Source organism: Apus apus, chromosome 8 (genome assembly GCF_020740795.1).
Source record: "Apus apus isolate bApuApu2 chromosome 8, bApuApu2.pri.cur, whole genome shotgun sequence".
Lineage (NCBI taxonomy): Eukaryota > Metazoa > Chordata > Aves > Apodiformes > Apodidae > Apus > Apus apus.
The window spans coordinates 17,763,661-17,776,836 of NC_067289.1; the positions used below are offsets into that span (position 1 = coordinate 17,763,661).

Below are 13,176 nucleotides of genomic sequence, written 5' to 3' on the forward strand. Positions count from 1 at the left end.
ACCTTTTGATGGCCCAGGTTCACTTATTGCCTATCTCCTCCACCCTCTCAGAGCAGCTCATTTTGCACCATCCCAACAACAGAAGTGAAGTCTCTGGGGTGAGAACAAAACTCACTATGTGTATGCTACTATATTCAAATGCAGTGAATGTTAAGTCCCAAATAAACACAATGGAAAAGAAGACACCATGATGAAACCATTAATTCTTTACATTGCCTTGTTATCATCTTCTCTAAGATTACTTAGTGGGTTGAGCAGGCCATTTATCCACAGGCTTCTTATCTGGGCATGAACTGCATTTTGCTGCAGCTGCTGAATGCAGCTTTGTGTGTATATTCTTTTCCCTTGGGATAAGGTCAAAGTTATATGATCTGCCCAGTGAAGTCTGAATTGGAGATGTAAAGCCAGAGGGAGAAAGAGCTCTCTGGTCTCAGAGGGAGAGACAACAATTTCATAAAACCTCATAATCATTGACTTGGTGTTTGCTGTTGCAGCTCTAGGTTTAAAGGTCATGTTCATTACATAATAAAACAGGGACATGTCTCTTTATAAAGAGACATGGCTTCATCACAGAAGTCTGCTATTTCGTGCACATCAGCCCCTCCACACTGACTTACCATTCTGATCTGCTGCACTGGTTTTCTGAGCAGCATGGTTTTACTTGTTTCAATGCTCTTCGGCATACAGGCACTTTGCTGCTGGGCTGCCTCTCCTCCTGCCAGTGAAGCAGCAACTACTTTGCTCTCCCCTGCCTGTGATGACACTGCAGTAGAGAAGGCTGCAGATTTGGCTCTTCGCCAGATCAATGCTGACCGAAAAGAGGGCTACATACTCAGACTCAACAGAATTTTCAGTGTCCGAGAACATCCTCAGGTGAGTTACCTGCTTGTTCTGTATCTGTTTCTCCCATGATGAGCCCAGTGTCTATCACTATTCCTTAGCAATATCTACTTGCACTGAGAAATATTTCAAAAGGCAAATGTAAAGTTACATTCACAGGACTCCAGAGGCCATGTCAACTTTATGCATAGATGACTAGAAACAGTTTCATCACCACAGTGGGCAATTAGAGAGCAAATCTGAGTCACGATTCTCTGCTGCCTGCCCCTGGAATAGCTCCAGGCATCAGTTTAAATTTGGTATGAAACACCACTACTCTGATTTAATTTATTTTTACACCTTTCTCCCGCTGCCTTGAGCAGTTGGAGTGCAAAGGCTATTAAGTCATTGTCCATTTTGCACAAAAGATGTAAGCTCTTACAGGTGTAAATATGTCCAGCTTGGGACCAGGGAATTCCTTAACAGACCTCTAAATGATTACTCAGTCTCCAGGAGAAATCTGAAACCAGTTCAAGTACAAAAATTACACTGGAAATACCTATGGAATATCATTCTCATGTTCTCAAGTATCTTATTTCTCTATGTGTGCTTGATTTATTACTATTTTGTGTTAAAATAACCAAATCTACTGTCATTAGCCAAAGACAACCTGAAATGGGTGCACAGGGCCCACAGCACATAAGGCACTGTGGAGGCATGCTACTAACACTCCCTGTCATGCTTGCTCACTTCCCATAACCCTACCTGAAAGGCTGAGTTCTGAACACTTTCAAGCTCATTGCCATATGTTTAGAGATCTGTACTGGCAAGGATATGTCACTGCTTCCTGCTGCTCTCACGGGGACATAGTTTGTGCTGACATGCTGTGGCCTCCAGCAATCTGACATCCCACGACTGAAGATGCACCCTTTGCTGTGCTTTGCACTATGTTCTCTACACTGCTTTGCTCCAGTGACAGAATGCACCCACTAAGCAACTGGATCAGCTGACAATTTTTTCCACATGAGATGCCACTGAGTTGGCTGAGAAGCAACACCACCAGTCATGGAGTTAGGTATCTACCCCCCATCCTGGGGCTATTTCCTACTGACAATAATTAGAACACCCTTATGACCACCCTAGAGTGCAGCACAGTGGGTGCAGACAGGCTGTAAACCACTTCATTCCTCTCCTTGCTCCTCCCTTCACCTGTGTATATCCCAGGACAGAGAACTTTGGTCCTTTTTAGCAATTTGGTCTTATTGTATTTGGGCGTACTTTGTTCATTTGGGGGTTAATTTACTTTTATTCTTATTTCTTGCATCTAATATTCTTATCCTGTAAGGTAAGAATACTGCAATAACACTGCAATAACAAACAAGACAATGTATTTGTCATGCTTTTGCTGCTGCTGGGACTGAGTATACCAGTCAGCTGTGTCAGGGATGTTCATGGACAGTAGCAACCTTATGCAAAAAACCTAAAGAGGTGTGGGTTTTTTTCATCAGTCAGTGTTCATTCCTCCCATGTTTTTAATCAATACTCAGGACAAAAACATTTTCAAAGTTACTTCAAATTCAAATCTGCCCTTAAGCAACCTGTGGCTCAATTTTGCTCTAATTAGAACTAATGAGCCATCTGCTAGTAAGTTATATGCAAGTAGGACAGAGCCTTTCTTTCATATGAGACACTCATGATTAACTTCACTGACAGGCACTTAAAAAGAATTACAAAACATGCCAAAATATTTCATTTCTTTCTCTTGCACTAGGTCACCCTGCCACAAAGGGGATGCTGTGCTGCTGCATCTCTCCTGGCTCCCAGGCTCCCAGTCTTGCACTGCAGTGGCAACCCTCTCATCCACAGTGCTGAGGAGGGATCTTTTTGGCAATGCAGAGAAGATGGCAGCTTTTATTCCATACTAAGCAGATACCAAAAGGCCTTTGCATAACAGTCTTTTAATGAAAATTAAAATAAGGATGATGAAACCTTCAGAGATCTGCTGAGCTCTGAATAAACCCCAAATTATTCTTTCCCCAGTGGAGGATGATACATACAGAAGGAGGTAGACAAATGGATGTGCAGATTTTATAATAAACTCTTCTACCTATTAAGAGCTGATATTAGACAAGAGTGCTCCAGGCAATGGGAAATAGTTTGGTTGCATTTTGTATTTCCAAGATCACCAAGCTTTACAGTAAGTCTACATGATTCAGCTGAGTAAACCCACCTAACACCAAACATATTTGATTATAAGAACATTTCTTTAATGAGATATGTGTGTGCTTTTGCCTCCACAATACCTGAACAACAAACTTGAAAGGTCTAGTCACTAGTCCCATCTTTGTGACTTCTTAGAGATAGCAATTTTTCTTGGTCCTTACATCTTCATGCAGGATAGTCTTAGTGATGTTTTTTTATCATAGAGGCTATATTTAAAGTTACAAGCTTGTATCAAATGCTACACTAATAAAAAACCACCTTTTCAGCAAATGCCAATAACTCTTTGGCCAATCTTACTTTCTGTTTACTGATTTAACCTAGATCAGCTATCATATTAAGGAGACATATCATCATGGTGTTTAAGTACTTTGTATGTGAACAGAAAATTACAATTAGTTCCTTCCACAGAAAGATCTATGCAGCCAGGTGTGGGGACACTGCCTTGCCACAGTACATAGTGCTGCTGCACCTCAGCTTCACTCTTTGTCAAAATAGCTTTTGATCTTTTCATGACCTTCAAGACTACACTTATAATTAAACCTCAGGATTAATGTAGGCAAACACTGAGAGCTCAGTGCAAGCACTACCAGATTGCTTCATAGATTACTTAGGGAAAAAAGAGGATATAAAAATACAAAAAATGGTATAAAGTTGCATGTGTAAGAATACGACCTAGAGACAAAGCTAACAAAACACTTTATTCATTCTTTACATTTCTTTACTATTTATTTTGATCTTTTATATTTAAAGGGTTTAGTAGTACATTTGCAAGTATATATGGTTCACATAAAATCACCCTCCCGGTCTCTTTCCAGGGATTTCCATACCGTGTGACCAGAACAGTTTGTATCACTCAGTCTCCTCAGAACCCAAGAACACATACCTCTTAGTGTTTTTCCAAGCAGTATAAAAAAGAAAAAGCCAGCAGTACTCCAGCCGTTAGATGCCCTTTTGGCTGGTCTTTAGTTGCTGTTAAAAAGAAATCAAAACTACAGCCAGACTTGTACCAGACTTCTACAAGACTCTTGCCCCATCAAGCATTTTCTCCATAAACGAGTGAAATCAACTAGGAATGAATGAATACTGCTCTCATTCGGACTTGGTTTATCTCCCTCTTCAGCAAAGATACAATCTCAGTCTCAACATGCAGCTAACACATCTAAAGTTCTTTAGGATGTATAGACAGCTGCTCTCTTCCCAGCTTGTCACCACAGGAAATAAAATATGATCCTACTAAGCTGTATCCTTGATAAATATCTTGGAAAGGTGCTTACCTACATCTATAGTGGATGCAGAACCAGGAGCTGCACCGTGCAACATCTCATCTTTCTGTACCAAATGATCTACTGACTAGATATATGGAGCTGTACTATGGAGCATGTTTCTAATGCCTAGTGGGAATGTTCCATGTAAGCTGTTTTCTATTATTTGTGGTGTTTATCACCTCATTCTTCTTGAAGGCAAAATAACCTACCTTTCAGATCCAATAATAAAATGTGGTTGATGATGAAAACATCACCGTGTTTAGTCCATATTAGTGGATTCTGGTTGGTATTTGAGCCAGAAGGATATAAAACTTACTCTAAAAAGCTGTTCTTCAAGTCAAGCTGACTACACGCATGACCAGGGCTGTCTGACCAGGGCTGTCCTATCAGGGTCTGAATCACATCTGATTTGCCACCACAGCAAATCTGTTGCAAAGAATGTTCAGCTTTCAGAATACCTGTGTGTTCCACCCATGTGTTTCGTGTGCCTCCATCTCTCCCCTTTATGTGTCTCTACTTCATTCTACACAAAATTGGGATATGATCCTTTCTTTTTATGTTTTTAGGAGACCACTGGTTCTGTCTTCTATCTCATCTTGGATGTAGTAGATTCTGAATGCCATGTACTCAGCAGGAAGTTGTGGAAGGACTGTGCACCCAGACCTGCTCATACAACTGTGAGGACTTTATTTTCTTATTTCAACTTCAGTATGATGAGTTACTTGGGTACTATTGATGACAGCAAAAATCTCTACATGTATATTTTTACTAGGCAGCAGAGCTTAGAAGAAATACCCCCCCATTTTTTAAGGTCCACAATTTTCCTCTCTACTTTCTAATCAGTTTATACACTGCTAAGATTTATTTTTAAAACTGAAAATTAAACGTAAGTTTTTCACCAGAGCTAATAAGCAGACATTACTGAACAGCCACAGTAGGACACTGCTTAGAATAAAGGGTTTACTTTTATGGAAACACTGCAAGGGAATAAAAGAAACTCATTTTTATTTAACATGTGATTGTTTAGTCATTCATACATGTGCCAACATTTAAGAAGCACACAGAGACTATACATTCAGGGACAATTGATACTTATATGCCAGTATTTTTTTCTACCATAAAGTCAGAGTTACTTCGTGTGCAAGGGTGACCTTACTGTGCCACAAGACTGATACAGGGTCTTTCCCACCACTCTCCCTCCTTACTATGGAGACAGGGAAAAGAGGGAAGGTGGAAGACAGGAGACTGGACCAGTCACTCTGAGCTGATCTCCAGGTTTGAGCTCTCTGGGTTCTAGACATAGACCCAGCTCCTGGTGCAGGGCCTGTCAGGGAAAGCAGTCAGTGACACTTGGGCACTTTTTAGCTGCCAGAAGAGTGACCTTGTGTCAGCCATCCTGCAGACAAACCCTGCACCTGTATAGCTCAGACTTACACCAGGGGAAGATCTGGTCTTTTGTTTCTAAAGGAGATACTTAGAAATGGGTTTCATTGCCATTTGAGTATGAACACGACTTTTTTGTTGAAAAGAATGTCATCACTCCAAGGAGAAAATCAACCATTCACTGTTTTGGAACTAGGTGAACAGTGCAAGGGGTGCACAACATTACTTGTTTCTAAATGTGTATATTGTTTTAGGTTTATGGTCAATGCAAAGCAACTATCTACATTAATCAGGCAAGAAATATTGCTCATCTGAATACTTACGAGTGCACTTTACAACCAGGTATGTCTTTATTTAAAACACTCACTTTAAGAAAGGACTGGAAAAACACTCTTCGCCATATAGCATTACTTCAATTTTTAATTCCAACTATGGCACCACACCACCTCTGTTAGCTTTCAGCTGCCCTCACTTTTGCAAGTGAATGATCATAAGATCAGGGTTCTCCTGCAGCTCAAAGTAATGCAGCAATTACCCTCTGGTCCAACAAGCATTTTTACGGGTTTATGAAAGGCAAGTAAAAACAGCAAAATGACTGTCAGCAGGTTGAACTTTTTTCTGCAGCACCTCTGCCTCGACTGTAGCATTTTTATGGGTCTGCAAATTCATAAATCACTGAATGAATTAAACCACAATATGGTTACTCCAGAGGACTGGAGGGCAAGTGGGTAGGGTTGGGGGCATAGATGCATTTACATTGACCTACACTATCAACATGATCTTAAGGTTATCCTTTTGCTAATGATATTGTTTTGTTTGAATAAAAAGTTCCACCCAGATATATTTGGACAATATGTCCTGACTGCCCAGTTGATGACAGTCCAAGTGAGCCCAAATATTTGGAGGCTGCTGTTCAAAGCCTTGCCAAGTTCAATGAAGAGAGTGAACACCCGCATTATTTCTCTGTTCTCAATGTCACAAGAGCTTCAATGCAGGTAAGCCAAGGCTCCTCTGACTTGCTTTAGCCCTCAAGAAGCATGGATCCACCTGGTTATACTTTCTATGATTTGTTACATCTTACAGACTGTCTAGAATTTTTATCTGTGTAGTACAGAGAGTACTTCTATGCAAAATTCTCCTGGGAAATGAGGATCTGCATTGATCCAAAACTTTGAATCCATTTATTGCAAAAAGAAGGACTTTATGCAAAACTCAAGACACATATTTGCATTCCAAAGTTTAGGAAAACTTCACTGTGAGCTCTTTCTTCTGCCACCACCATGAATTAGTGACTCCCTAATAGAAAGCATTTAATAAAGCACAGTAATCCATTCCAACACATATCTATAATTCACTGAATGAGTTTAAACATGGTTTAAAACTAATTTTATCTCCTGGCTAAATCCTTTCTGTTTACCATAGAAAGGTGATAAACATCTGCTTATCTGCTCTCTAAAATTCACAGTGTGGTTTTCACTCTTTGTTTCAAACTGTTAGATATTACTACAATACAGTATTTAATAGCTTTAATTTTCCTACTCTGAGGTACTTGCATTTCAGAAACAGAAAAAGTGATCCTGTTCATTAAAGCAGCCAGAAATTATCGGCAAGGCACTGAAGAGGGTCTTTGGATATGTAGTTCTATATGGATGCTAACTTACTACAAAAGTCAAATTAATTTCAACTATAGGTAATCCATGAGTTACTACGATTGTGTGTATATAAGAAGTAAAAAATAACCAGGCAATAAAGCAGCACTGGCAAAAACTATTTCTCCTGTAACACAACAGTAATGCCTCAAGTAGAACCTGCTCCATCCACACTTGGCAAGAGTTTTACATCTATTTCAAGGTCTGTAAAACTCTTCCTTACTCCTGACACATGCAGAAGGTCTAATTGCCACACATGTCTCATTAACAGTGGGTCACTGGTCCTGCATATTTTGTGGAGTTTTTAATTCAGGAGACATCCTGCTCCAAAACTGACACAACTGCTGACATCTCCAAGTGCAAGCCCCTTTCATCAGAACTGGCTGTAAGTACTTTTCCTTGCATAAACACCTATTTTTCAGATACTGTTATTCCTCAGTGAATCCTTAGCCTACCCCTTTGGTTCTTTGCAGACAAGAATCAAAGCCCACAGGTGTCTTTTTATGGGCTGTAACTCTGTATTTTCTTGCAACTGTACAAACTGTTTAGAATACAGAAAACATTTCAGTAAAAGTTCTGAATTCTTATCTAGAAGTCCAGAAACAAAGAAGACAATTAAAAAAAAAAAATCCAGAAAAAGGTGGGGTAGCCATCCTTACTAAACTGAATGATTCTTAAGATTTTTTTCCAAGTAAACAGATATAGACCATAAAACACAAATAATGCACAAAAACTATATTCATTGTACAATCAGGTCAGCTAAGGAAAACATTTAGGAACCAAGACATGCTGCCAAGAGATAATACTTCAAGCCTCATCTTAACTGAGAGCCAAGCCATGTTACCTAGAGCCCAATAAAAACACAACTATTAGAAACAATATTTTTTCATATTTTCTTTCACTTTTATGGTGTGAAATTACTTTTGCCTGAAAAATATTATGTTCTATTACACAACTTGTGGATATTCTGCTCCAGCAGAACTGAAGTGTGCTGTTGCAGTAGGGCCCTAAATAGCCAGCTTAGTTTTACTACCGTGTTACCCAAAACTCCTTTGCAAAACATAAAGACCTTTTCAAAATGCTCCCTGCTTTCGTAAGCATGCCAATCCTAAAATAAAACTTTGCCCAAACTGCTTATCCCTTCTACATGTAGAAATACATGTAGAAGCTTTTCATAATCACTTCTTTTACAAGATAGGAGCTAATTATCAGTGCTACAATGTGAAAAAATGCTTGCATTTTCTTCTTCCAGCAAACAGGTTTCTGCACAGGCTCCGTAACAAACAGTCACTTGGAACATCAACAGTTTGTCACAGTATCATGTGAAATCTACAGTCTGCAGGTATTTCTTAATCTGATGTTATTACTGCAAGGATAATACTCTTTTACAAAACAAGAACTGAACTCTTGAAAGCCCAGCTGTTTTTCTTATTCACAAATACATGGGCTTCAAGAAAGTGATAAGGCTGAATCAGGAAGAAACCTCTTTTGTGGTAAAAGAGACAGTTGCTGGGAAAGAAGAGAAGGCTCTGGGGAGACCTTATAGCACCTTCCAGTACTTGAAAGAGGCCTACAGGAAAGCTGGGGAGGGGCTTTTCATCAGAGAAGATAGTGATAGGACAAGGGATAATGGTTTTTAACTGAGAGAGGGGAGATTTAGGTTAGATACTAGGAAGAAATTCTTCCTTATAAGGGTGGTGAGGAACTGGAATGGGTTGCCCAGGGAGGTTGTTGATGCCCCATCCCTGGAGGTTTTTAAGGCCAGGCTGGATGAGGTTTTGTGTGACTTGGTCTAGTGGTAGGGTTCCCTGCTCATGGCAGGGGGGTTGGAACTTGATCATCTTTGGGGTCCCTTTCAATCTTAATGATTCTATGATATGATTCTATGGATAACAAGGCAATAGAGTAAGTATAGAGTCAATCATACTGAAAGCCTTCAGACTGCTTTACAAAGACATTGTAAATAATAAAGGGAATGAAAAGAACAACTGTGTAGTTACCCAAGTTTTGTGCACCCATCTCAACTGGCATGAGAAGTAGTTCCATCTGTCTACTCTTTGAGCTTCTGTTCTGCAGCTGCTCTTTGCAGACTGGAATTGCAGCAGATCCTTAGCATGAAAGGTGACCTTTTTCATACCTGAATGTGTAAGTAATGGCTTCAATACAAGTAATGCTTATTGCCTGTTATTTAGGATCCTGCCACTGACAAGGGGAAACAGCAAGATAATCAGACACCTGGAAAATCTACCCAGGACCATCAACAAGTTTCCCCTTCAGAAGCCAGTCCTTTCTCCCCACACCTATTAAAAACAGTGGGATGGGTTAAAATGCTACCCCCTTCAACTGAGGACATCTCTTTCCTACACCTACCAGAAGATCAAAACAAACATAAAGATGGAAAGCCTGTTTCACCTGAGACTGTAGGATCTATGCCCACTCTTGATGGAGAAAAGACTCAAGTAGACAAACCAGACTTGACCAAACCACTCACTGAACCAGGTATCCTCCCTTTTCCAGAAGAATTTTCTCTATCAGACTCATGCCCAGGAGAAGCAAAGGAGAAAAATTTCATCCTCCAGCGTTTGCTGCCTAAAAAGCCTGTAAAAGTTTAGCCAGCATCCAATCACCTCAACTACCTGCAACAAAATAATGGCCACAATGGCAACCTGGTCTTTCAATTTGTGCAACATCTTTAAACAAATAAATTGCTTATTACAGTCTTCATATTTAGAGTTCTCAGTTTTAAGAAAGCACAACAACAGAGTAGAAAAAGAAATTGAATTGGGTCATTTTCCAACAAAAGAATGTGGCTGCTAATCCTCAGATTACTGCCATCAGTAAGAGCATGAAGGAAAGGCAACTGTGGAGGGTAAAAGAACTTGCAAGGCTGAGACAGCCCAAAGGCATCAGAAAAAAATATCCTCAGTAGCAAAAGGACAGAGTACAAGATGGCTGGTACTGCCAGGACCTGTGGACCCATGGAGAGAGGAGCCCAGGCTGGAGTGAAGTAATTTGAGGCCAGGAAGAATGGAAGTGCGAGGGGAAGGTGTTTCAAGATTTTTTTATTTCTCATTATTTTACTCTGATTTGATTGGTAATAAATTACATTAATTTTTTTCCAAGTCTTTCTTGGTCCTTATCTCAACCCATGAGTCTTTCATTGTATTTTCTCTTCCCTGTCCAGCTGACAAGGGGAGTGATGGAGCAGCTCTGGTGGGCACCCGGTGCTCAGACAGGATCAACCCAGCCCAGATGCTCTCAGGGACCTTGCAGAGTCGTACCTGGTGTAGTGCTGTATAAATGGGGAAGAGAACTTCAATACTGCCAAGCAGTAAAAGCTAGTGGGTTTTTATTACTTTACAGCTTAACTTCTTAATTATAATGTGATGAGTTTGGCCTAATTTTTTACTTCACACTATGGAAGATCTCAAGAAAAAAAAAAGAATTTCCTAATGCTTGATACCCTCACTCAAAGAAAGTGGAAAAGGCTGCTCATGTGTGAAATGTCTGCACATCATTCTGGCTGGTGGAGAATTAGGCCCAGGCTATTCAGGTTCTTATGCTTTACCTACACTGCTGTGCAGGAAAAATGATTATTTATAAAATCAGCCTAATTCTTTCTTGAGACAGGTCATATTAACTCCCTTATGATAAAAACCACAGGGACACTCTACACTCTATAAATAAGAAAAATCAATTTCACTAATACCAGACCTACCAACTGTACAGAAAATAACAAATATAAATAAATGAGAAGACAAGAAGAAGAAAAGGAGTGAACATGGGAAATAAATGTCATTTGTGGCCAGGAGTACACTGATATTTGCAGTAATTATGGGGCTTGTATGAGACCACAGAGCCTTTTTCTAGCTGCCACTAGAACTGTAAAATCATTCGTTCAAAACAAAATCAATAAAATATTATTGTTTCTGAAGCTTTTATGCTACTGAATCACCCCTAGAGATGCTGGATAATTTCTCCCTTCAAAGAACTTTCAATAAAAATTATGGTTTTGTTGAAGTATTCTGGCATTATATAATTGATTAAAATGTAGTCTTTTATTATTATAAATAAAATAAAAATAAAAGTATTATTTTGTTCTGACTGGACAGAAAATAAAATTGAAATATTATAATGTGGAGTTATGTTCACAACAAATATGTTTGTTTCTTCAGCTTGCAATAACCTTAAAAACATACATTTTATATAATATAATAATAAAATTTTATACAAATGAGTAGTTTAATTGCTTCAAATATCAAAATAAGCCAAAGAGTGATGTGTGAAAAACATCAACTGAATCAAAAATTCCCTTTCAATTCCATATTAGGAGAAATTTCAACATATTTTAGCATAAGCCATTTCAGACAATTTAAAATCAGATAGTTCTCAAAAAATCAAATTCTATCCAGTTCTTATCACAGAATGAGCTTTAGGCTGTGCAGCATTCCCCTTTTCATCAAGTAAATTTACAGTAGTAAATTGAACAGCAGCAGTGAAAATAAATGGAGTGGAGTGGGTGTGAATGTAAACAGAGGTAGTTAAAGAGAACACCTGAAAGTCTGGATCCACGGGTTTCTTTGAGAATTCAGTTTGGATATTATTTAGCTTGTTTCGCAGACAAGGGTCAGAAATGACATTGGAATCAATACTTTCTCTATATTGGATCTGAGATTTGGGTTCAAAGTCTTCTATGATTTAAAAACCGATACCAGAAGGGATGTTTATCTAAGTGGTAATTGTATCTACTTGCTGCAGTTCAGCAAGCATCAGTGGTCAGTGCAGGTTCATGAGCATTTCCCTTATTTGCTGCAGCTGCTCCAGAACAAAGAGTCCTGTACCCACCTCTCAGTGTCACCCAGGCCACCACCAATATTTACCATAATTGAGGCCTGGTACCAATGTCCAAGTCTAAATTCTTGAGGTACCAAAGATGTATAGTTTCTGTGCTTCCTTTATCCTCAGGACACATCTGGATACTGCAGCACTCCCAGCTGGCAGTGATATGATTAGAAGCTGATGGGGTTTATTCATCAGTACTTCATACCCTGCGGCTGATTCAGCAGATTTACACCAGTCTGTGAGTGGACCAGCCCTGTCCCTGCCTCCCTACAACGTGCCCACACAGACAGGTACGGACACAGGATGCAACACATGGGGTCTCTTCACATATACTCATGTCACAGCAAGATCAGACAGAACTGCAGCAAATCTCTACCTTCTGGCCTGGTCTCTCACCCTCCAGCCAAACTGAGCAAACCAGCTGCCACTGTTTTGAAGGTACACAATCACACCCCGAGTGCTCTTTTTCTCCCCCAGGTCTGTGAACTGCTAAGTGCTGCTTCTCCTTGTTCAGCAGATAACAGGCCAGTAACACCCAAGCTCTCTATCCAGTCACTGTAGATGAGAAGTGAGTGGATGTTGGCAGACAAGTCCCAATTCACTTTTCAATTTAATTTCACAGTTTTTCAACAATTATTGATCTTATTATATTATATCATCCATTATTAACTTGCTATCTGGGCAATGTCCAGCTGAAGTCTGGTCTGATGTTTATTTGATTCCAGTTTCATATGACAATATTTTTTAAGGCACAGGTAACCAATGGCCAGTGACCTCAGAATTTTTATTTTAAAGGTACATTTTGAAGACCATCCACTAAACAGATTAACAAATACTATATAATCACAGAATTTGCCAATATTTCCCTTATGTTAACCTACTACAACTTGTAAGCATGAGTTAAAGCTTACATTTTAAAAACTAGCCCTAAAACATCCTCTGACCCTGTTCTTAGCATGAAATACTTAACCTCACCTTTTCCCCAGGCTCTCAAG

The 13,176-nt window shown here is 39.5% G+C and overlaps 1 protein-coding gene across 1 annotated transcript; it reads left to right on the plus strand.

Moving 5' to 3' along the window:
* Positions 1 to 549: 549 nt before the first annotated feature.
* On the plus strand, positions 550 to 10,461 carry FETUB (fetuin B). The gene is made up of 7 exons (XM_051626154.1): positions 550 to 873; positions 4,874 to 4,984; positions 5,945 to 6,032; positions 6,519 to 6,685; positions 7,611 to 7,724; positions 8,592 to 8,681; positions 9,532 to 10,461. The coding sequence occupies exons 1-7, from the start codon at positions 652 to 654 to the stop codon at positions 9,949 to 9,951; spliced, it is 1,212 nt and encodes a 403-aa protein (XP_051482114.1). The 5' UTR covers positions 550 to 651; the 3' UTR covers positions 9,952 to 10,461.
* The last annotated feature ends 2,715 nt before the right edge of the window (positions 10,462 to 13,176 follow it).